Source organism: Anticarsia gemmatalis, chromosome Z (assembly GCF_050436995.1).
Source record: "Anticarsia gemmatalis isolate Benzon Research Colony breed Stoneville strain chromosome Z, ilAntGemm2 primary, whole genome shotgun sequence".
NCBI lineage: Eukaryota > Metazoa > Arthropoda > Insecta > Lepidoptera > Erebidae > Anticarsia > Anticarsia gemmatalis.
In genome coordinates, this window is record NC_134776.1 from 21,625,291 (window position 1) to 21,650,474 (window position 25,184).

At 38.3% G+C, this 25,184-nt stretch overlaps 2 protein-coding genes across 4 annotated transcripts in view; one reads left to right on the plus strand and one right to left on the minus strand.

Annotated features, from left to right (window-relative positions):
* Positions 1-5,450: 5,450 nt before the first annotated feature.
* LOC142986424 (selenoprotein K-like) lies at positions 5,451-11,633 on the plus strand. Its single transcript, XM_076134925.1, has 4 exons — positions 5,451-5,594; positions 7,314-7,389; positions 8,747-8,824; positions 9,504-11,633. Exons 1-4 carry the CDS (start codon positions 5,576-5,578, stop codon positions 9,598-9,600), a joined length of 270 nt encoding a protein of 89 aa, XP_075991040.1. The 5' UTR covers positions 5,451-5,575; the 3' UTR covers positions 9,601-11,633.
* A 409-nt stretch (positions 11,634-12,042) lies between these two features.
* Positions 12,043-25,184, minus strand: part of t (C45 family peptidase tan) — a 65,082-nt gene continuing 51,940 nt past the window's right edge. For all 3 annotated transcript variants that reach the window (XM_076134657.1, XM_076134655.1, XM_076134656.1), the window contains exons 2-9: positions 19,294-19,382; positions 18,755-18,949; positions 16,839-16,946; positions 16,090-16,191; positions 15,505-15,637; positions 14,535-14,769; positions 13,925-14,118; positions 12,043-13,257 (exon numbers count right to left, since the gene is read on the minus strand). In XM_076134657.1, the coding sequence (XP_075990772.1) occupies positions 13,151-13,257; positions 13,925-14,118; positions 14,535-14,769; positions 15,505-15,637; positions 16,090-16,191; positions 16,839-16,946; positions 18,755-18,949; positions 19,294-19,382 (1,163 nt within the window). In that variant the 3' untranslated portion in view covers positions 12,043-13,150. The remainder of the gene's footprint in view (positions 13,258-13,924; positions 14,119-14,534; positions 14,770-15,504; positions 15,638-16,089; positions 16,192-16,838; positions 16,947-18,754; positions 18,950-19,293; positions 19,383-25,184) is intronic.

Here is a 25,184-nt window from a genome sequence, read left to right on the forward strand (position 1 = left end):
CGCCGAGAAAGGGCCGGCTGATAATGATACTGAACAAACCGACGATCATTTGCCGCCGCCTGAGCCGACACTTTGGTCTGAGGATAGCGAAGAAGATGAACCCTTCCTCACCGCTGTCGCCGGACTTGCGGCCACTCTTGTCGGGTTTGACCATGTACGACAGCCTGGAGTGGAAGGACAGCCCCCAGAAAATGAAGTTACCCAAGCGCCCATTCCCGCGATGGACGTCGAACGGGCACCCCTTGCAGGAAATGTCCTAGCGGAGGCACCCCTAGTAAGAAATGAGTTAGCGCAAGAGCCCCTTCCAACAACAACAACCGATGACGCTCGTGGCACACTTCCGGTGAATGACACAGTACAGGCACCCATTCCAGGAGATCAGATCACTCTAGAGTCTCCTCCAGGTAATGAGGTAGCACCAGCGCCCCTTCCAGAAAACCAGGTCCCACAGGGGCCCCCTGCAGGACTTGAGGTCCCGAATAGGCACCTCTTAGATAATGCGCAAGAGCAACCGCCAGGAAACGAGCTTGCGATGCCTCAGCTTCCAGACAATGGGGTTGCCGGATTGGGGGCGGCACAGGAGGAGATTGAGCGCCCTTCGGATAATATGGTTGGCGAAGATATAATAGCGAGTGCCGAGCAGGCGCAACCACCAGTGGACTGGGTCGCTGCAGAGGAGGTGGTGCGTGATGCGGACACTGTAGACCAACAGCCACAGCAGCCCGACTTCGTGCCGGGGAACGTTGGTGTAGCTGAAGAAGATCGTAGCCGAAGTACTGTGGGCGGTTACGATAGCTATGATGATGAACTGTCGCAGCAGTCGGGGGAGTACATGGAGGAAGTCTACGATGACCCCTTTGTTGTCGACGAAAATGACGCGGTGCTAGAGGATGTCCTTATCGGGGAAGATCTCGACAGCCGAGACTCTTTCGATGAGGATTACGGACTTCCTCTCATGGATGAGGATGATGACAGCTTAGATGAGCCAGCGATCGTCGGAAACGGGTTCGCGAACGGAGCCCCGAATGCAGCTCTGAACGCAGCCCTGAACGGAGCCCCGAACGCAGCCCTGAATGCAGCCCTGGTCGGAGCCCCGAACGCAGCCCCGGACGCAGCCCTGAACGAAGCCCTGAACGAAGCCCTGAACGAAGCTCTGAACGGAGCCCCGAACGCAATACCGAACGGAGTCCCGAACGGAGTCCCGAACGGAGTCCCAAACGGAGTCTTGAACGGAGCCGTGAATGGAGCCGATAATGGGGTCGTAGATATGGAAGAGGATGATGATAGTAGACATGAGTCTGTGCCCGACGACGACGTAGCCGACATCGACATAGACGAGCAACCGGACGATGAGAGGCCCGAGCCGGTAATGATGAACGGTGACCTCGACAGCCTGGACTACGACCAGCATAACGGCGACTACATGCCGATGCGCGACGGCCCGAGGAACATGCACTAGACACTCGTAACATCACCCCGTCTGCCCCGCCTGGCTGCGAAGTGCACGATATACTCCCACCCTCTCCTGTACGTGGCGTCGGCATTAGCGCGGCACATATATACCCGTATACATTTCGGTTAGTGCTTTGGTGTTCATATTATATTGTGTGAGGTAACGAATGAGGACAGAAACGAAAAGACTGCGTGAAGACTATTTTCTACTGTTACTTTATAAGATTATTACTATTACTGTACGTTTAAAAATCATTGGCATTATCACTTCAAAATTAATTTTCGAATGTATTTTTAAAGGTTTTTACCTATGTTTTTTATAATTAATTTTAAAATAATTTTGTACTTCCTTATACTACCTAAAAACTCAACGAGTACCTACCTACAACAAATCCACTATTTTTCTGTGTGTACTTTAAATCTTCTATATTCTAGTTACAATAAATATTTATTCCAGTCAAACCTTCGGATTTAACCGCAAATAATTATAAGCAGGGTAACATGACCTAACGTTGGCACACCAGAACACCTCGAGTTCAAGTTCGAGTTCAGTTGGATAAAACAAAATCAGTCTATTTTTCAAACACCGTTTAACTGTGAACGGCATTAAAATTTGTGTTTCATAAATTCTAATACACTATCACGTGGGCCGCAATTTTATTATTCAGGTATATTTACTTTTCACAGTACCTTCAACTATTTATTGTAATGAATAGTTACAAAAATATGTTAATTTTTTTTAATATGTCGTTGTACTGCTGCAAGTGCCAATGATTGGGTAGTTTCCCTTAATATTAATAAAATATGTATGTGTGTATTCGTTAGATTTAAGAAACATGTGCGGAGCTAGGATTTTGTATTTTGAGATCTTGAGAGTGTCATGTCTGGGACTAGCCCCAGGTATCGGAATGTGATCAACAGACAGGTATCGAACCCCGAGTCTTTCGGCCCTCCGCCTGGAACCACTATTGGTATCCAACATTAGCTGTAATTTTAAAACTTAGATATTACTTGGATGTCAAACATTGATGTAGTATTTAAAAATATCACATTTAACGTATCGGTATAATAATATGTAGTGATTTCTTCTTGTTAATGTTCAGTTAAGACGAGGTAACTAATGCGTTTGCTTTCATGATGCTCCGTTAAAAGATTCGTCCTTAAATCCGTTAAACGTGGAGCTTTTGTAACTTGCAACCCGATTACACGGTCTGGCAGCCGATAGCATTAGCAACGTATCGCACAGACGTGTCAGGGTGGTACGAGGCAAGTGGTCTCCCTCGAGCTGGAGGCTAGGTCTGCTCCACGTCGAACCGCAGTCCTAAAGCGCCAAACAAAGCGCTTACCGACCCGCGGTATTGATTAACTTCAAGTCCTGCACCGCAAGATGAGAATGAATATTGATTCAACCTTCGTCGCATTTTTTTTATGAGTTTGAATTTTTTTTATCGTAATATCCCCAGTAGAACTAAACTATTACGATGAATGTCTGAAACTTTGTAGTGTTAACAAAAATGGTCTGCTCAAAGATTTTTCTTTTGCTTATTATTTTATTTTGTGATGTATTCTTAGTATGTAATTGTTCAATTTCGTAACTGTTTACGCCAAATTAATTAGCTCGTAGTTTTGAGGGATTAGGAAAGTATGATGATGGAAACGAAAAGACTGCAGTGAAGAGACTTCCACCATCCTTGGCATAAGATCACTCTTACTTTAACAAACTGTTGGATATTTTTCAAAATAATTAATTTGCTTTAATACGATTTCTAAAATCATTGTATACTTCATCATTAAGATAATTTAGTGCTTAAATAACAAACTATATTTCTGTCAACTTCTACACTGTGAAACGAAATAATATTTGCAATTTTTAGTTCATTTCAAAGTGAGATAACTGATTGACTAATAAAGAAAGGGAAATGTCTTGCAATTGAATGAATATGGAACGTTTTATCAAGGGCCTATTTTATAATAATTGTAGCAACATGTCTTCGTATTTATTTAACTGTGTTGGAGAACAATCTCCACATGTTTTAAACATTTATTGAATGTGTAGATGTAGAGTAGGTTTAAAAAATACAATTTCTGCGGCCTGTTTCTCCCTGCCCCTGCCATAGGCAAAATAATATGTTTGGTAGAACCTATCACTAACATTTACAAAATTGTGATAAATATCTATTATATCTCTAAGATGAAAAACTGTTAACAGCAAACAGGGATGGCATCAGTATTTAGCCAAACCCATTTACGACTAGAAATAGGAAAAAATACAATTTTAACCAATTTAATAATGTGTACCATTTCGATGTATACCTTTTTGTTTGGTGTCTATATAAAACAAATAAACTATCTTAAACGTCAAATATCTGTTTAATTTATTTCTACCCAATAATAATACATTTTAGGCCTCTACATAACACAACCACAAATACAGTCGTACATTCTCCCATAAATTCACTCACACATTTTCTCTAAAAATACACTAAAATTTATTAACAAATACACTCACACACTTACTAACAAATACATTAATACATTTACTAACAAATACACTAACATTCACTAACAAATACACTAACATTTACTAACAAATACATTAATACATTTACTAACAAATACACTCATACATTCAGTCACAAATACACTAACATTTACTAACAAATACATTAATATATTTACTAACAAATACATTTACTAATACACTCATACATTCACTAACAAATACACTCATACATTCACTAACAAATACACTCATACATTCACTCACAAATACACTAACATTTACTAACAAATACATTAATACATTCACTAACAAATACACTCATACATTCACTAACAAATACATTTATACATTCACTCACAAATACGCTCATACATTCACTAACAAATACACTAACATTTACTAACAAATACACTCATACATTCACTCGCAAATACACTCATACATTCAGTAACAAATACATTTATACATTCACTCACAAATACGCTCATACATTCACTAACAAATACACTAACATTTACTAACAAATACACTCATACATTCACTCGCAAATACACTCATACATTCAGTAACTAATACACTCATACATTCTCTAACAAATACACTAACATTTACTAACAAATACATTAATATATTTACTAACAAATACATTTACTAACAAATACACTCATACATTCACTAACATTCACTAACAAATACACTCATACATTCACTAACATATGCACTAACATTTACTAACAAATACACTCATACATTCACTAACATTTACTAACAAATACACTAACATTTACTAACAAATACACTCATACATTCACTCACAAATACACTAACATTTACTAACAAATACATTAATATATTTACTAACAAATACATTTACTAACAAATACACTCATACATTCACTAACATTCACTAACAAATACACTCATACATTCACTCACAAATACACTAACATTTACTAACAAATACATTACTACACTTACTAACAAATACACTCATACATTCATTCATAAATACACTAATATTTACTAACAAAAACACTCATACATTCATTCATAAATACACTAATATTTACTAACAAAAACATTCATACATACATTCATAAATACACTAATATTTACTAACAAAAACATTCATACATTCATTCATAAATACACTAATATTTACTAACAAAAACACTCATACATTCAGTCACTAATACACTTACATTTACTAACAAATACGCTAACATTTGCTAACAAATACTCTTACACGTTCAATAACAAAATACACTCATACACTTACTAATAATTAATTTCAATGATTTTATTTTTATTTTTAGTCTATTGAAAAACGATGTACATTTATAAAAAATAAAACAAAATTATTATTTTCATTATCATGCTCTTTATTTAATTATTTCTTAGTTGTTTAATTTTTTAATATATTAACTCTATAAAAAGAAAAACAAAATATATTTCAAAAATATCATTACTATTTTTATCCTTGGTCACACTACAACCCATTCCTGTCTTATCTGTCAAACGTCAAATTGAACGTCAGTCAACGCTAAACATTCTGTGTTGTGTATATTTGTAAAATTTAAAATAAAAATAAGTGATTGATACACAAAAGGATTGAACAAGATGGTTTATGTAAAAGGAGGTGAGTTTAATTCCTTGTTGTTAAGCCTTAATATTCGTATAAAACCGCGCTTCACTCTTTTGTTGCTGTTTAACAATATAGTTCAAGGATTCTAGATGTTTTGTAGGCCACGTCATATCACGTAATTAAATAAAATATTGAGTAATTTCCATTCCTTTTTATAATTTATATTTTGTTATACTCATTGTATATATTCCATAGATTTAGGTAGGTAGGTGAATATTCATCATCTGTTTTTAATTTCATCCAGACTCTTTCGGTGTCCCACTGCTAAGCAATGGCCTCCCCCCTAGACCACCAGTCCCCTCGGTCGCTTGCTGCGTCCGGCCAACCAGTCCAGGAATGCGTCCAAGTCGTCCCGTTATCACCATTTGTCCCTTCCCCATTGCTGACGATCATCTTGTGGCACCCACCTCGTAACAATGTTAGCCAATATCTCTGGGTGCAACTGGTGAACATGTGCGGCCCAATTGCACATTAGCATCATCTGTTACAATAGTTCATTAATATTGTCAACTTAAATAAAAAATAAAGAATTAGGGTAATTCTTTGATTATTCTAAATATCAGCACACTAACTGACCCACAAATTAATCAGATTTTTAATTAACTTAGTGTTCTAAATTTAACCCTGTTTATCAATGTTTATGATCTGTCTGGTTAAAATAAAAGGTCTGCTTAGTTTAGAATCAGATGAATTTGTAAAAAAAAAATGTTACTATAACCAAAATACCGGATGATATCATAAATGATATCAACAATGCATTTAATGAGGTTACTAGTTTAAATGTTCAATATAACATAACAAGTAAATTTATGACTCCATGCATTTTCAAATACCCTGCAAACTGCATAGATAAGGATCTTAACTCAATATCTTTAAACTCTCGCGACTAGTACACATAATATTAGATTGCAATGAGTTAACCTCTGGTATGCTGAAGCACTGATCAGTGCCAACCCCATTTTATGCGAAAGATACTTGTGAGCTCCCAGCGGTCCGCAGACCACAGGTTGAACGCGATTGTTTCATCGCCAAGTTCTAGACAACAATGATATAGGTAACATTATGGTGAGTAGTTGACTCAACAGAAGAAGAACGTCATGCCTGTTATACAGAATGGTGTATGAGAATATGCCTGTGTTTATAACATTAACTGATTTTGTGAAAAGCATTCATGTCTAGATACTATTGCCTTGACCGCAGAGTCAGTCACGTCAACATTCCCTCACCTTTTGTTAAACATAATGAAACAATGATTTTACCCAATATTTGATTGTGTAAAGTTCTTAATAGGCATCTTCAGGTTGTAAGTTTGGCAGTACACACATTGATTTATTATTCACAATAGGCCGACTCTGGCTTTGCTAGTTTAATACATTGTTACCAAAAACCTTTGTGATTTATACAGATATATGTACATGTCTCTTAAATCACTTAGTCCACCACGCTGACCGAAAGCCAGTTGAGGACTTTTACATGCAAGCATGCAAGCTTTCATCATAATGTTTTCCTTCACCATTATAGCAAGTGATATATATTTAACAGACTAGAGAGCAACTTATACAGACATAACTTTGAAAAGTCATTAGTGTGTTGCCTCGGTTTCGAACTGTCGAGCACTTGCGTGGGAGGTGCCAACTTATACCACTCGGCTATCAATATTTAATGTATGGCAAGATAATGATGATATTTAATATTGTTGTTATAATGTTTCAGATGGTACGGTGGTGGAGAGCAGTCCGTTCAGTGTGTTTGGCTGGTTCTGGGGTATCGTCAACTTCATCTACCTACTGTGAGCATTATACTTTGATTATTAACACTACTCATCCGTCATCATCTTTCTTTCAACTATTTGTGAAGTCGGCTACCAATCCCACCGGATGCAGCAGCATTTTACATGAAGCTTCTACTCCACTCCTGACTCAGGATTGATGACCTATCCATACTTATCCATACTAATATTATAAATGCGAAAGTCTGTCTGTCTGTTACTCAATCACACCTAAACTACTGAACCAATTTGCATGAAATTTGGTATGGAGATATTTTGAAACTCGAGAAAGGACATAGGCTACTTTTTATCCCGGAAAAATGACGGCTTCCCATGGGAAAATTCAGGCGGACAAAGTCGTGGGTGAAAGCTAGTTGTGAAATATGAGTACTGTTTTAACTCATTGTTGTTTTTTTAACTCATGGTGTCGAGGACCCTACACCAAATGTCATAAGTCGGTCCAGGATATTACAACATAGATAATAGTTATGCAATGTCAAACATTTACTGGTGGCTTGTGACCAAGAATAACCATGTGATTTGACCGCAAGCCACAATACCTACATATATATTAAATTATAGTAGTATAAATACATTCATTAACGACCACAGCAGGATAAACGTAACGGCTTCACCGAATTATGCTAATAATAATCGCTATTGATGACAAGTATTTGTTTCTAGTAATTGTTCTCGTCACGGGCTCCCAGCTGTGTTATGCAAGCTGTCTGCCGTGCCTCTGTCGTTATGACGTCATGAAATACTACGTTAAACGCGTATAGTTTGAGTCATGCGAATCTCACTCATAGTACTGACACCAGTACTTATGCCCTTAAGTATTCTTGCACGAATCTAGATAGGGATGCTATTTGTTCATTGAAATGTTGCATTTTTTAGCCTTTGGTTTGTATTATTCAACCCTGGTTTCTGAGGTACATAAAGCGGTAGTTTCTTTATTAAATAGCGTTTAAACTCATGTAAAAAAACAGTTTGATTAGATAAACTACCGCTAAAAGTGCCCCGGAAACTTGGGTCAAGTTAGTGGGATTGCACACTCTAGTACTCCGGCCGCCATCTTGGAAATAGGGGTCAGTGCCGGGGTATGTGTAGCGACCCCTCTAACTTAAACCTAAATCTTCTAATAACCCTGCCTACACATAATTAAAATTAGCGTCCTCTGTAAAACGGAACCCTTAAAGTAAATTTTCAATCTTCTTATCGTATGGTTAGTGGTCAAACTAATGTCAAAGTTTGTCAAAAAAATTAACCATTTGCGGATCCCTGGAATCGAATCTGAGACGTCATGATCAACAGTCGCATCTTCCACCCAGACCTACAGAGGCAGTTGACAGTAATTACATGTTGTTTGTGGTTTCAGGTTTCAGACACTGGTGAATCCGAACTACAGCAAGCACGGTGACAAGTATGTGAGGGACTTCAGGCCTCCGGGCAGCGGGTGTGTTACCACTTCCTATATATTTGATAGTAACTTGTCCATGTTAGCATGGCATAAGAACAACGATCAGATGAGCCTTTGACTGCCCCTGCCACGCCGCTACCATTGCGTTGGCAGGTCGTGGGTTCGATTCCTTATAAGCATAATTTCCGTTTAACCACTAATTTAAATCTATTGAAACTTAAATATTGAATTTCACCAGGGATTTTATTGTAGAATCACACACATTTTTTGGAACCTAGTGGCTGAAATAACAATTTTATTTTTGTTTCGTGTGTTAATGTTATGTATATCCCCATTTTTCTGGGAAAAGGCGAAATTTTGCATGTGCATAAATTAAATATTCATAAATATATTGACTTGCTACCTTCAATATATCATTATTTATTTACTATTTTTTTCCCCTAAGTAAATGTCAACTGCCTAAGTTATACAATGTAGCAGTCAAAACTCTTAACCAATCGAAAGTACTATTGACTAGCAAAATTTGACAAAAGTACTTTTGGCTGAACAGGGCGCTAAACATGACACGTGCCCTCCGAAGTACAGAGACGCTCATTTCAAATACCACTATGCGCCCACCCATCTATGAAATGTCCGCGCCAAGGTTGCTTAACCCACTGATCGTCCACTGATGAGCGCAAAAAGTGTCCATGTTAATATTAACCCTTTTTTACAGACCACCGAAACCGCCATCAAAGAAATTCGGTGGCTTTGGACCCTCGGGCTCTGGACCTTCCCCCCCACCAATGGGTGGCTGCGGCTGCGGTGGCTAATTGAACCCTTCACCTCTACATACCAGTAATCTTAATCATCATTTTTCATTCACAGTCATTTTCTATGTGTCAAAAGTTAAAGTAGAAATCGTTTTAAAACTGTAGCCCATAAAAATAATCATTTCTGTGTCTTTACTATAAAATATAACCAAATAGATGTATTAGTAATCCATCATATATGTAGACTTACTGCCTTAATAATAAAGTAAGCCATGTAGCTCGCTTCTCTACAGTCGGTACTGTCGAGTATCGAAAGTTTGACATTTAAAATGTACTGTCAAAACAGTTCCTACGACGCCCGTTAGAGGCGCTGATCAGACTTTCATACAAAATTACTCGATAGCTAACTGGTTGTCGGTATTCGATAGTGGTAGAGAATCGAGCTACTGATTAGTTGATACAGTGTTTTGTCACATTCAATTTTGAAACTACATGATTGAAAAGTCAAAACACTATAGTCCAACAACTTAGTAGAGAGTCTTGTATGCAAGTTTCGCTGCTAAACGAGGTATACAATATTCAGAATGAAAAATGTTACTAGGTATGCGAAATCGCTTTAAATTTTGACACAGTAAAACCTGTATGTATACATATAAACTAGTTTTTGTTTAAGTCAAAAATACCTAGTAGTTTTGATTTTATAACCATTCAAAGTTTCGAAAAATATCGAGTCCCGCTAACAGTTGTACAATGACGTCACACCGACCCACGGCTAGCGTCGTGCGGGTACAACTTGTTTTACTTATAAATCGGAAACTAATTGACGTATCGAAGTAATTATTTCACTAGTATTTTTTATTTTTAACAGAGAATATGGAATGCTAATAATCAAAATGAGTTAACATTCTTTATTTAGGCCATCTGTGATCCGTAGGCTTATACAGTAGCTGATTCGATACTACTACTTTTTAGGGTACCTTACGCAAAAGGTACGGTTTTTACGGTACCTTATTACTAAGCCTTCGCTGACTGTCCGTCTGTCACCAGGCCATCTGTATCTCATAAACCGTAATAGCTAGAAAGCTGAAATTTTCACAAGTTCTCTACTAAGTTAGGAAACAAATCAAAATTTACATGATGCTTATTAATAAGACAGCATTATCAAGATATTAGTAACATTAGTTTGCATAAAGAAATTTCTACTACTTTAAAATTATATTTCCTAATACATAACATTAGCATAGTAAAATTGGTTACTGATAATAATTCCTATGGTATATTCCTGGTTGTCCCCTCTACACTGTCACCCCGGGGTGACAACTGCGAATTTTTTTTGCAACATTTATTCCCATTTGTCACCCCGCAGAACTGTGTTAGACAACTGGGAATATACCATTCCTATTATTGCTTTTGTCTTTAATATTACTATCCGGAATAAGTCCATTCCATTATATCGATCTGAAAGTGAATCCACTTGTCTATTCATACATAATATTTAACATTTACACAGTAGATTTTGGATGTAATCTTTTGGATATTATTTTTAATCGGACAACCACTGACTCTATTTAAATTTAGCGGTAGTTTATCTATTCGATAGCATTTTTATATGAGAAACGCTTTTGAATAGATAAACTACCGCTAAATGTTTTACCAACGCCTTTAACTATCTATCTAATAAAAGTGGTTAATACATTTAATGAAATAAATAAAAAAGGGGCTAGGTACTATTGAGCAATCAAAAAGTTAGATGGGTTAAACTTTGAGTCCATTTTATTAACCAAAAGCGGGAATTTTTATCAAAATCTTTTTTTATTTAGTTAATTGTCAGACAGGATATTTAGTTCTTATCAATCACACTGTTATATGGATGTTTAGTGAATTATAATTATTATATTTTCCATTATAAATCGTATATTCTGTCGTGTTTGTTATCTACTGTGTTAATGCGTCATGAATATCAACAAGATACCTACCGGTATATATCTCAAGGACGATATAAAATTTGTAAATAAGCCTAAGAATTTATATTTACTTTAAATATATTTAACCTTTTATGTTTATTTGAACTACAAATAAATGTTTAAATGATACACTTGGTTTTCTTTCTAATAAGCCCGCAATTTGAGATAAAATGTAGCCAAGAAACTTCAAAAATAAGTTTACAATCGGCCAGATCTTCAGATCATCTCAAATTTATAATAAATGTAATTTCTAAATTTTCAAATAAATTTTCATGCAAAACATGTAAACATGTTTTCAGTAATAATGTCTCCCTATATGTGAAAATCATGTAATCATATGTATGTAAGTATGTAGATCGCAAATATTAGGTGCGAGAAGGTAGTTTTTAAAGATTGGCTCTTTATCTGTCCGATAGTTATCCAATCCAATTCACTATAGTGAAAAGCGTGACGGTGTCCAAAATCGACCGCAGCCAAGAAATACATATGGTCAACTAATCATAACTGTAAAGGAATGACAATTAAAACAATGTTAACATATTTCTAAATATATTATTTATTTAATAATTAATCTATACAAACTACTTAACGAATAGGAATAATTGGACGGTGATTATTCTCAGTCCTACATACAATATACACTCGTGGTTATTTTATAATTTATTACTAGCATACATTAGAAGCACTACATGCTACATGCCAGTAGCGCAATTCTCTACAGTCGGTACTGTCGAGTATCGAGAGTTTGACATTTAAAATGTACTACCAAAATAGTTCCTACGGAGCCCGCTAGAGGCGCTGATCAGATTTTCTTGTAAAATTTCTCGATAGCTAGCTGTTTGTCGATAGTTGATAGTGGTAGAGAATCGAGCTACAGCACACTTGTCCCATAAAGCACTGATATACTTTTCATCTGTTATAATAAATATTCTGTCAGACAGACAACATATTTATTCATTTTATTTTATAGTTTGTACTTTCACAAAACTACGATGCTACTTTGCATTATGAAGATCTACAATTATACGGCTAGGCCACAACAATCCGCTATGATGACGCACCGCTCTTAACGTCGGATAAAGGATCCTATTTGTTTACCGACGCCGAAGTTTCGATCGAATTGCATCGACCTTGGTCACGGGCTGATTGCAACATAATATTATGTCTACAACGTTTGGCTATGAATCTTGTTTTGCTGTGTCGTTTTGCGATGCGTCGACGCAACGTAGCATTGTAGCCATATGAGCTGGTATGCGGCATCGCAACAATTTGCGTCTTGAGACAAATTAATAGTCACCCGATCCGTGAAGACACTATGGCACATGAAATCGCATCGCATAAATTTGCGTCGCAGTTGTCTGCGTTGCGATTTCGCATCGCGCTGAATCGCGATCTTACGTTGGTAGGCACTTTGAATTTGGGGGCAGTGCCCCCGCCGAATCGAGCATAACAGTTACCTCTGATGCCTTTTATCTGCTAAAAACTGTGAGCTACATTATAATTTAAGAAATTCTGACAGAAAGTCAACAGTTTAATGCCAAAGGTCTTCAAGCAACTTAAAAACTTCGACTCTAGTTGAACTACACTTCGGACCCAGTGTCTCTCAAATACTTTGTAATGGTGACTAAGTGGTACAACAAGTTAGTCTAATAGTCTAAGGTGGTGAAGGTGATGGGTAGAACGGCGACAGGCTCCGAAGACTTCGGCTGGTTGATGTAGATGCTCCACGTGCGCTTGTCCAGGTCGAAGATACCTGACGAGAGGAGATTTATATGTTATTACAATGTTTAAAGCAATATTCGGCCACGGCGGACAGTTTACAGTGTACACTGTTGGTGGGCCAAGCCATAGTCGTAGCAAGGAGTGACAAAAAGAATATAGAGTACGCAATATAAATCCGAGAGTACTGGAAATACAAGAGGCCTTTGCTCAGCAGTGGGACATAAATGTGGTAAATTATTACCTCTCGTAATGAGAGAGGGGTAAGGCGTTGAGTCCACTAAAACTCTGAGGCATACAAGGTTGCATCACGATGTTTTTCTTCACCGTTGGATCAAGTGATAATTATTTCTAATCTATACTAATATTATAAAGCTGAAAAGTTTGCTTGTTTGTTTGTTTGAACGCGCTAGTCTTAAGAAGTACTAGTCCGATTTGAAAAATTATTTCAGTGTTAGATAGCCCATTTATCGAAGAAGGCTATAGACTATATATCATCACGCTACGACCAATAGGAACAGAGTACCAGTAAAAAATGTTAAAAAAACGGGGAAAATTATGACCAATTCTCTCTTATGTGACGCAAGCGAAGTTGCGCGGGTCAGCTAGTACACACATAACTTCGAAGTCATTGTGTGTTGCTTTGAATTCGACCTGAACTGAACTGAACTTGGGTGTTGAACTATGGAATATGTGAGTACCTGCTGCAATAGTCTTGATAACACTATCAGGCTTCTCCTGGAACAGCTGGAAGTCGGTGCCGTTGGTGTCAGAGAGGATCTCGGCGATGTCCTTGCGGTTGCGCGGCGTGGGGTACGAGTGGATGGTCTCCAGCCGGTGCACGCTACTGTCTATGATGAGCCCGATCACCTCCGTCACGTTCGTTCTTTGGTATCTGAAGGTTTTATTTGTTAATAGTCGGTAAAAATCGTGTGGAGGACACGGAAATGGTTGCTAACAGGCTGACTCAGGTCAGACTCAGGCGACCATGGCGAGTGTAACCTGCGCCGAAATGTTAGGCATTTTAAAGTGAAATGCGTGCTCGCGTTAATTCCCGTATTCTATTATACATTAAACATGCAACGAGAGGTTAAAAGTTATGATTGCTAACTACTTTAACATGATAATAAAAGAGTTAATTTTGGTAACAGTGATTTCATTTACGATATTCGCTGGTGGTGATATAAACAAGTCTGATCTTTGCGAGGGATTGCTTATTCTTTGCGACAGCTTTTCGTAATGACAGACAAACAGACAAACGCGGCAGGCGACTTTATTTCATGATAATAATATGTATTAATGTACACTTACTTGTTGCAATGAACTAGAGGATCCTTATCATATTTGAGGATATTCAGCTGTGAGCGATCACTCTTTAGATCGGGAGCTACTTCCACGTTGTAAATCTGGCGGTCTCCCCAGGAGTTGGTCCAGATCATGTTGACGGAGAAGCCGTTGCCGATGCCCAGACCCTCGTCGCGAAGGATGCTCTCCGCTTCAGCGAAGTTCTTGGCTGTCAGCATCGCTCGCGTGATGAAAGTCCTTGCTGGAAGGTTCAATTTTGATGATATTTTCAAGCTATTTTTTGTCTTCATGATGATAATTTTATGATCTACTTATATCTACTACACAGTTCATCATCATTGGCCTGTTTTCATCTATTGGAGTCTTGGAGATGATTAAGGCGACTACACATTTACTAATAACTAAACAAGTAAACAACTTCTTTCTGGACGCAGAAGACGATTGCTGTGCCGCGCTAGGGCCTTGGGTGTTTTCCACCAGAGATGTGCTATGTAGCTGTACTGCGAGAATGTTATAGCTACTCTGTAAAACGATGTGACCGTTTCCACCGATACTACGCTATGTAGGTACCGAGTAAGAGGTGCTATGAAAATGCGGTACCGCGAAGGAGCTCCGCGAGGAAAATGCGCTAATTGAGCTATGCCATGCTTCGATAGAATGGAAGCGGCGAGGGCGGCGTGGTGGAGTAAAGGTGCTCACGCGTCATATACGGCACGCATTCAGAGCGTGCATCCTTCTTTTTTGGAAATATTTCCTAGTTGAATCCGTTTCCACCAGTGTTAAGCTATAATATAGGTATTCATTATTATGCAACAATGAATATGATTGGTGGACGCATGATTCAGCATTGGACATCTTAAGTGAGAAGGCACCCTTAGGCAGTCGCGGGGAGGGACTTTATATAGTACATAGTTACATACTTATAATGATTGTAAGATTTTCATAGCAAAATGTTGTGGTAGATTGTGTTACTCACGTGTATTGCCAGGCTTGAGGAACATGGGGCTGAGGGTGTTGATGGAGAAGACCAGCCCGTTGGTGTTGTAACCCATGGTGTAGCCTGGCAGCTGCCCCGCGTAGCACAGCGATGCGAAGCGCTCCTCCACTGCCTGGAGGACGGTTACAAACAAATTACGTTTAAAAAAGACATGATAATGAGGGGGAGCTCGTGTCTTAGTTATCAACAGCCGTGAGGATCGATCGCTGAGGTTAAGCTACGCTTGCCGAGGTGTTCTGTGGATGGTTGACCTCCGTGTTTCGGAAGGTACGCTGTCATTTTAGAAGATCATTGACAGACGTTAACAGTCGTTAGAAGCTGAAAAGTTTGACACCCAGTCGTACCGAAGGGTATCGTGTTATGACCCAGGTAACTGGGTTGTGGAGGTCCAATAAGCATTCGCTCCATGTAAAATACTGGTGAGACTGGAAGCCGACTCCAACATGGTTGGAAGAAATGCTAGGCTGATGATTGGCAGTGCAAGCGTTCTCGCTCATGCAATCTGGACCATTATTAATTTGTAAACGTTATAGCAGTGGTAATCTAATAACGTGTATTACTTACTCCATGTTCTCTATCTTCAGGCGCGGGTGTGATGTGAGCTGACAGAATGTAGAAATGATTGAGGGTTTCTCCAAACGCGTCCTCTGTGTGTCCCAGCAATGTCTGTAAAACAAATAAATATGTTAATGAATACTTTTACTAGCTGACCCGCGCAACTTCGCTTGCGTCACATAAGAGAGAGATTTTTCACTGGTACTCTGCTCCTATTGGTCGTAGCGTGATGATGTATAGCCTATAGCCTTCCTCGACAAATGGGCTATCTAACACTGAAAGAATTTTTCAAATCGGACCAGTAGTTCCCGAGTATAGCGCGTGCAAACAAACAAACAAACAAACTCTTCAGCTTTATAATATTAGTATAGATATCTTGTTTACACCTTAATACCTGAGACTTATTGCCAGAGTGTTCGGTAGTGTTGCTAGCAACTAGGAACTCAGATCATCAATCATTCGTAATAGAAATATTGTAGTAACCATTTGATAAAAGCAAGCCGTGGTTTACTCTATATAGAAAATTTATTTGCTCACAGATTGTTAATGCTTACTTATTTAATTATGTACAGTTCTCAATGTAAGCGAACTACTTGTTCTTTTTGAGAAATAAATGTCTTTAAACCGAAGCCAAGTGGCTTATAGTGGCCAAGTGCACACAGTCATGTAAACCTTCTATTAAGTCACTCGCGATGACTCCGGTTTTTGTATACTCAGGTCACAGTCATGTTTCGGGAGAAGGTTGTAATAACACTTACAGCGTGAGGGTTCTTGATGGCGATGGAGCTGCAGCCTCCGGTGTCGTTGCGAGGGATCTTGTTGTCGTTGATCGTGTCAATAATGTCGTCCATCTGCAGCAGGAACAGCTGAAACGAGAGATGTTGTTAGGTTCATATAATCGTGAGGGACCCCTAAATTGGGGTATCCGCGTGGCGTGTGGCTTGCGGTACATGCTTCGGCAGTTATCCCGCCGCACGCCGCCACAAGCGGCCGTGAGGATACACGTGGCGGTTTAGTGGGTATGCTCGCTGTTTTGGCGGGTGAGTCCCACATAACCCTGCACTCCACCCAGAGTGCAGGTGTATGCTTAATGCATTAGCCACGTTAAAAAGGTTTATATAATCGACTAGCTTTTCCCGCGACGCGCCCGTGGCCAGTTGCGCTCACCGGTCGGTAAACAATCTGTGGGTTAAGCAACCCTTGGCGCGGTCACTCCGTAGATGGGTGACCGCACAGTGGTATTTCAACTGGGCGTCTCCGTGCTTCGGAGGGCACGTTAAAAGTCGGTCCCGGTTGCTATCTACTACGATAACAGTCGTTAAGCCACGTCAAAGGCCTTCGGGCGGCTTGAACAACTTTGACACTAGGTTGACCACTAATCATACGACAAGAAGAAGCTTTTCCCGCGACCTCGACCGTGTGGTTAGTGACTTAGGACAGGATTATCATGCAAACTTTCAAACCCTATTTTATCCAATTAGGGGTAGAATTGATCAAAATTCTTTCTTAGGGAATGCCTACGTCATAACATCTACCTGCATGCAAAACCATTTTACTACTAATTATAATATACTGCATCTGTGGCGCCGTCGGCAGTGTATCCGACTGCTGATCATGAGGTCTCGGATTCATTCTCGAGTCGGACAAAATGCTATTATTCAGCATTTCAGCACACATTTAATGAAAGTAACAGACTACATCACAATGTAAGTACAATGAAAACCAAGCAAAATTTGCTTTCAGAAACCGGTTTTCATCAATCGTACCCATCACACAACGCAGCGGGGCTAGTCGCGCTACAAAACACGAAATCTGCCCTTTAAAAACGCTGTACGATGATGCATAAGCGATCTGAAAACGCTACAAGCCTTTCAGCATCGGTTTATAAGGTATTCTTGGCTACCTCTCCCATTCGGGTGGTAGCCGTCCAAAAATTAAACTTCAAAACAAGTCGGGAGAGTTGAACCGTCTAGATCAGACGGCGCCGCTCTGATAGCCGTTCGAGCCAAATGCACCGCTTTTATACCCTAGAAGGCTCAACATACACATACATAATAAAATATCGCGTTGGTTTATTGACAGCGCCATCTGTTGATACAAAACCGTAACTAACACAAGGGTTAAATTTCTTCGCTAGTATGTTAGATGGCTCTGCTGTTAACAGTTTCAAATGTTCTGTTTCATCAGATTCAACAACTTACAATATCAGATACAATAACTTGGTTAGTAGTATTATATTAAAAAAATATTGAAACACTCAATAGAATTTCATATTATTATGTTGCTAGTTTCGCTTCATTCCTGTGATTGCTTTATCCATATTATGTTTAGTAGGTACGTGACACGCTTAGGCCGAGTACTTTTTTTTTGTATTTTCTTAGAAATTGCTTTGTTTTTCTCTTAATAACAAAATAACCTGGCAGAATTTTATCCTCTTACAAGATCATTTTCTAAAAACACTTAAACATAATCCAAGATCCTAATAGAAAGTTTTACGCTCGTAGCTTCGAAAATGACTAGCCTTAATACAAATTTTCTTCCTCAATTTTGGTGCTTTAGGGGGAAAATTTCGAACATCCTTTCTTAGTGCCTACTCTCACTAGAAAAAGCAGCGTGGAGCAAATTGTGAAGATTTGAATCCCAGGAGTAAGCCTCATACTGAAACTAAAATTACCTGATGGAAAGGCACATTGGCGCCGTCAGCGACTCCCTGAATCTCTTTGACGTAGTAAGGGTACCTCTTCTTCATGTTAGCCAGGGTTTTGTCATAGGCGTTCCTTCCCGCGTCGGTCTTGTACTGCTTCTCGAAGTCCCGCAAGTTCGCGTACGTGCTCAGGAAACTTTTGATGATGGAGGAGAATGTTCGGCCCTGAGGAAATGGTAAATTTTATATTTAACAAATCGTATTGCAAGCATGATGTTTCATTGAAGCCACCTGCTGTTTTATATGGTTGGGTGACAGTCTTACACAATCATATCGAGTTCCTCCGTGTTTCGGTAGGCACTGTGGATCGTATCTGTCATTTTTGACAGTTGTTACTAGAAGTCAGAAGCTTGAAATTCCGACTGCCAGTCCTACCGAGGGATATCATGTTATAATCCAGCTATCTGGTTTGTGGAGGACCGATAGGCCGTCGCTCAATGTAAAATGCTAGTATTCTCACATCCTGTGAAACTGGAAGCCGACTGTAACATATCATTTGTGGTACTTACAACATCGTATCCGACTTCATAGTGAGTCCCCTGCACGTAGAGCACGGGCACTGCTTTGCGGCGACCGATGTTCTTCTCACATGATACTCCTGAAACAAACGAGACTCTTTAATACATACATAGCTAACATCACGATGTGAAACTCGTGGCTTAGAAAATAGCCGCGCAGCTCGTTCTATAGATGGGTGACCATCTTATACGTATCGAGTTCCTCCGTGTTTTGGAAGGCACGTTAAATTGTGGGTTCCAGTCAAAGATGTTTTACAGTCGTTAATAGTAGTCAGAAGCTTGAAAGTCCGACAACCAGTCTTACCGAAGGGTGCTGTGTTATAACCCAAGTAACTGGGTTGTGAAGATCCGATAGGCAGTTGCTCCATGCAAAACACTGGTATTCAACTGCATCTGGTGAGACTGGAAGCCGTCTCCAACATAGTTGGAAGAAAGGCTAGACTGATAGGTAATATATCACGCCTGCTATATCCAAAGGTACAGGCAGATGTGTATTAAATTCAAAATTCCTAAAATATTAAGTCTTATCGGTCCTGCGCCTGACCTCTCACCGGTCGTACGTAAAATATTTCGTAGATTTAGAATAAAACTAGTTGTAGAACGTCGACCTTGCCTCGAGCCAAATGTCCTTAAACTTCACCTATACGATAACAATGTCAAGAACTACTGAACACATAATGAGCTAGTTTTTCTTATTTCATAAGTCATTTAGCTTTATACTGGATTGACACGCAATTAGATTTACGTTTAAACAATGCGAATTCTTAAACATTCAGCGTTTTTCTTGTAGAAGTCGTACTGAGTTAGAACTTCGTAAGAACTTATGTGCAATTCGACATCATCAGCCTAGTTATCGTCCAACTATGTTGGAGTCGGCTTTCAGTCTCACTGGATGCAGCTGAATAGGAATACCAATATTTTACATGATGATAGATGTTTTGGTTTGGAATTGGAGGCTGGACCAGTTATTTTTAACATTTCTGTTAGCATATTCTTGCCTAGAAGTCACAGACCATATACCCCTAGACCTAGACCAGAATGTTTTCTGTCTTTTTGTAGGTAGGTAAGTCTAAAATTATTTGCTCATTTCCTAAATGAAAAGCTTTTATAGCTACCGCATATTTTAATACTACAAAAAACATGCCATTATTTCCTTAGTACTAGTATGTAAAACATTAACATATATTTTAACAAGGATATATTTGTTTTATAATATTTATTTTGTCACGTTCCTAAGGTATTATTCAAACAAATGGTTTTTGTTTGACGTTGAATTGATAAACACTAATAAACAGTAGTGTGTATGTAAATTTTAATAAAAAAATTTAGAGCCTATGGAATGACATATATAAAAAGCAATAAAAAAATAGCTGTAGGTAACTTTTAATGTTTACAAAAAATCAAAAAGCCTATGGAATGACAATATGAAAAGCCATAAAAATTTGCTTGTATTACTAATTTTGTTAATAAATAAGTTCTCCCTGCGACTTTAATTTTAAAGGTTTAAACTGCCCCTACAAAAAAAAGACCTGTATTATTATTTATTTATTTATTTAAAAACTTCTTATACAAATGTGTACAAAGGCGGACTTAATGCCAAAGGCATTTTCTGCCAGTCTACCTTGGGGTGATGCAGAGATTAAATGAAGTAGGTGTTTAAATAATAAAGGAGGAAAATTAGGTTGAGAAAAAGGTTTACAAATAAATAACAATGTGGTCATGCTACGAAAGTCACTTGTATCACAGTACCTACTTACTATTTTTCAGCAGAGGATCAAGACATTCACTAACAAACACAAGCGGAATGGACCTACTGGCCATAATATTATTAAATAAGTGCCTTAGCTTTTGTAAAACAATCGTCACAATAAATATTATGAGAATTTGTATAAATTAAATACATTTATTTAGAAACATGATAAAACATCTGTCAAAAAGTTTGTGCCATTGTCATCGTAGATAAAAACTTTTGTTGTTTTTGGTGTTTAATTTTTTTATAAAGTATTTATAAGAATATAATATATGAAAAAATACCTAATAAAAAATTAAAAAAAAATATATTAAAACCATCGCACTACATGAGCTACTTGATTATTTAAGATGCAGGCATTCATAAGTTTTGAAAGTTTATTATGATGACAAAAATGTATATTAATTTATTGTTTCGCAAATATGGTCATCAATCTAAGGCCAAGCCGCGGTTAGTTTGCTTACCTCACCGATCGTTCACCGACCCGTCATTAAGAGCCCTTTCATACTAGCGACGCGCCACGTTGCAGCAAGTGTATTGTTCCACAGTTGACAACTAGTATACATCGCTAATCCCCGGTTTTTGGGGTACATTTAACGGTAGCCTATCTATTCAGTAGCGTTTAAACTCATATAAAAAACCCCCTGTGGGTTCCGACTGTAATACCCAAAGAAGTTTTGAAGTTGTAACCAGTGACCAGAAGCTTCAAAGCCTGAAAACCAGTCTTACGAAAGGGTATCGTGTTATAACTCGGGTAACTGGGTTGTGGAGGTTTTTTGGCAGTCGCTCCATGTAAAACTGGTATTCGCTTGCATCCGAGGAGACTGGAAGCTTACTCTAACACAGTTGGGAATAAGACTAAGCTGATGATAGTGTCTACTGGCTATTAAATAGATTTCAGCTGTGATAATCAATACGCCCACCGCAGGCGGAAGAAAAGGCTGATGATAGTATCTATCAAAGAGATTTAAGCAGTGATACACACAATACGTCTGCTGCGGGCAAAAGAAATCGCGTCTGTACTGCACAAACGTTTATCAAACGCCTACACAGTGTGAAGGGGCTCTTACTATGAGTTCATTCTAGATACAAGTATCAAGGTTCTATATTAGCACACAATATAAACATTGTGTGATAAACAAAGAGATTATTATTGTCATATAATGTAATCTACAGTATTGTTTGAGTCTGACCTTGGAGACATTCCAGATTTTAACAATGTCCTTCTAACCGCTATTCGAGTACGAAGTGAGCTAATTGTGCAGGACTTTGTTTATAGTAGTAAGTATAGTGTCCAATTGAGTATGTAAAAGTCACAATACACTTTCTCTAGTCCCTTACTCTCGAAGCCCAGCGTGGCCATAGTTGTCAGGGGTGGGAAGAGGTCATGCATAGTCTTCCCACACGCATGCATGCATGTGGAAGGACTGTGACTTCTAAATCACCCGCTAAATCACCTCTCTAAAATCTCTTGTTTTCATATTGCTTTTTGTCACATATACTATGTTCACACAAAGTTATTTGGTGCTCTATAACACGTTATTGGTCTTCTTCTTAATGACACATAACATTAAAATGTAGCTCACAAATAATATGTAAAAGAATCTACATAAATAATTTATGTAATTAAATATGAATGAGAAAAGATATACGGCCGATAACGACACATAATTTTGGGTGGCGCTAAAATGACTTCTGTCATAAAAATATACATAAAAACATGAAGTTAATTTTAATTTTATTACATCTGGATAACTGCTGGATAGTTCTGGCTAGCATCGGTTAGTTTATAAAGTGAAACACTTCCAGGATTTTATACAATGCTGTTTCTTACTCATTCAACTTTAAAAAGGCAACTCCCGCACTAAGAATTGCGGGGATTTTTACAAACATACAAAGAATGGGCACAAAGTACAACCAGACCCGAAACAGTGATTTGTGGATCGCACAAATAATTGTTCCGTGTGGGAATCGAACTTATGACCTCACGTCGCAATGGTAACGGCGTGGTTAACCACTGCGCCACGGTTATTTAAACTTTTGATCTGCTACACTAAATTGGATATTTTTTGTAACTGCCCAGACAATATACTATACAAATAGCATCGATCGAATAAAAAAATCCTCGGGAATGGAATCAACCGGAAAAAAATACTATACCCGAGCGCAGTCGGGCTAGTCTGCTAGTCGAATACAGAGATGTCCTACTTTAATCCAAATATGTCTTAAATATGTGAAAGATTGCACGTGAGATGGATGGAGGCTAGGATTTCCCTCATAAGAGGATATCAATGCATCACTTGTACAACTGATTCGCAGTAAAGATAACATCCTGGGTGGTCTAAGTACTAGTTTAGAATTTAAAAGTTAATCTGTTTTACCGTATTGCGTGATAGTTTTACTCGAACACGAGAAAATTCGGGAAATATTTTGACTGCAATCTGCAGATCAATCTGGATCAATAATGGAATCTGGAGATGCCCATCGTTTCCATTACTCGGTCGAGTCGAGCCACCACTTCGAGCAAAACTCGATCGAATAAAACTAGGTTAGAGTACGCCTCATAAATAGAACTAAGAATAATTGTTTTGTGTTACGTATTTTTAAAAAGGTAATGTAGTTAGGCTATGTTAAAAAAAACATATTACAGTCCCACAACTGTACAAGAATATCCTCCGAGCGCGAGGCACCAATTCAGCGAACTTTGCATCCCTTCAGGCTTCAAGAACTGTTTGAACATATTATTATTTTCAGGCGAATAAGGTTGTATCACGAAATGTCTCTGAACCCTAGGCGATCTATGGTACTTAACTTGAAGAGCTTCAGTTTCTGGTAGTGAAATAGTTGTTAATTACACAATATTGATCGACTGGTCTAACCGTGACCTTTAAGTCGAAGGTTATATCTCAACCCCTAGGCACGCATTTCATGCTGTAGCATTTCAAAGTGACCTGCGTGCGTATCGTTTAATCTAGACGTCTGAAAATGTTAACTAGTTTAAGTAAAATACGGACCTTTTCTTTAGTCCATGTTTTTTATCACTGATGTAAGAGGATAATAAATCTATATATTGCATATCCTTTCTTGAGAACATGCAAAGTCCTCAACTCGCACTTGCCAAGCGTGGTGGACTCAAGGTCTCGATTTGGGAGGAGGCCCTCACCGAGCAGTGGTACAGTTAAGTAGTGTACAGTAATGAGGTAAAAAAGATGATGTAAGAGGAGACAATCATACACAGATACTATCATACTTGAGACAGAGATCTTACTCGAAATAGCATGTGTCCAAAGATCAGTTCTTCGCTCATTACTCTGAAAACAAAGTATTTAAAATGTACTACTAGCCACAAAAGTTGCTTAAAAATGCCGGTTTTCAAAACCTCTTTATTATTATGTTGTGATAAATACCTTACCCAAACCGGGTAGATAGAATTGGTTTTGAAAATTTCAATCAATGTCAATTGCTTCTTCGATAGGATTTTACGCATGTTTCAGTATATATTTGGGGGGGTAAACTTGCTTTAAAAATAATTCATGCATCATCCGCTAGGGGCGCTGTTTAAGTTTTCATACAAAATCTTTTAATAGCTTGACGGTTTGTCGATGGTTGATAGACAATCGCGCTACTAATGAATACGAGATACAGTAGCCGTATGAATAATGTTCTTGGTTAAATAGTGTCCTTATATTGTTGTCTGTAATGTCAAGGACCCTAGTGACAGGAAGAGGTCATTACGACTGACCTCAAGGCTCCTTAAAGAATGTAACCATGACCATCTTTGTGCCAAATACCATCATTAACATGCTAATTTAATATATCACATCTATACTAATATTATAAAGCTGAAGAGTTTGTTTGTTTGAACGCGCTAATCTCAGGAACTACTGGTCCGATTTGAAAAAATCTTACAGTGTTAGATAGTCCATTTATCGAGGAAGGCTACAGGCCATATCATCACGCAACGTCCAATAGGAGCAGAGCACGAGTAGAAAATGTTACTAAAACGGGGAAAATTTTGACCCATTCTCTCTTATGTGACGCAAGCGAAGTTGCGCGGGTCAGCTAGTATAATATATAACAACTAAAAGTCACCATTAACAAATTTGAATCTACGTCAGTGATTTAAAATTCA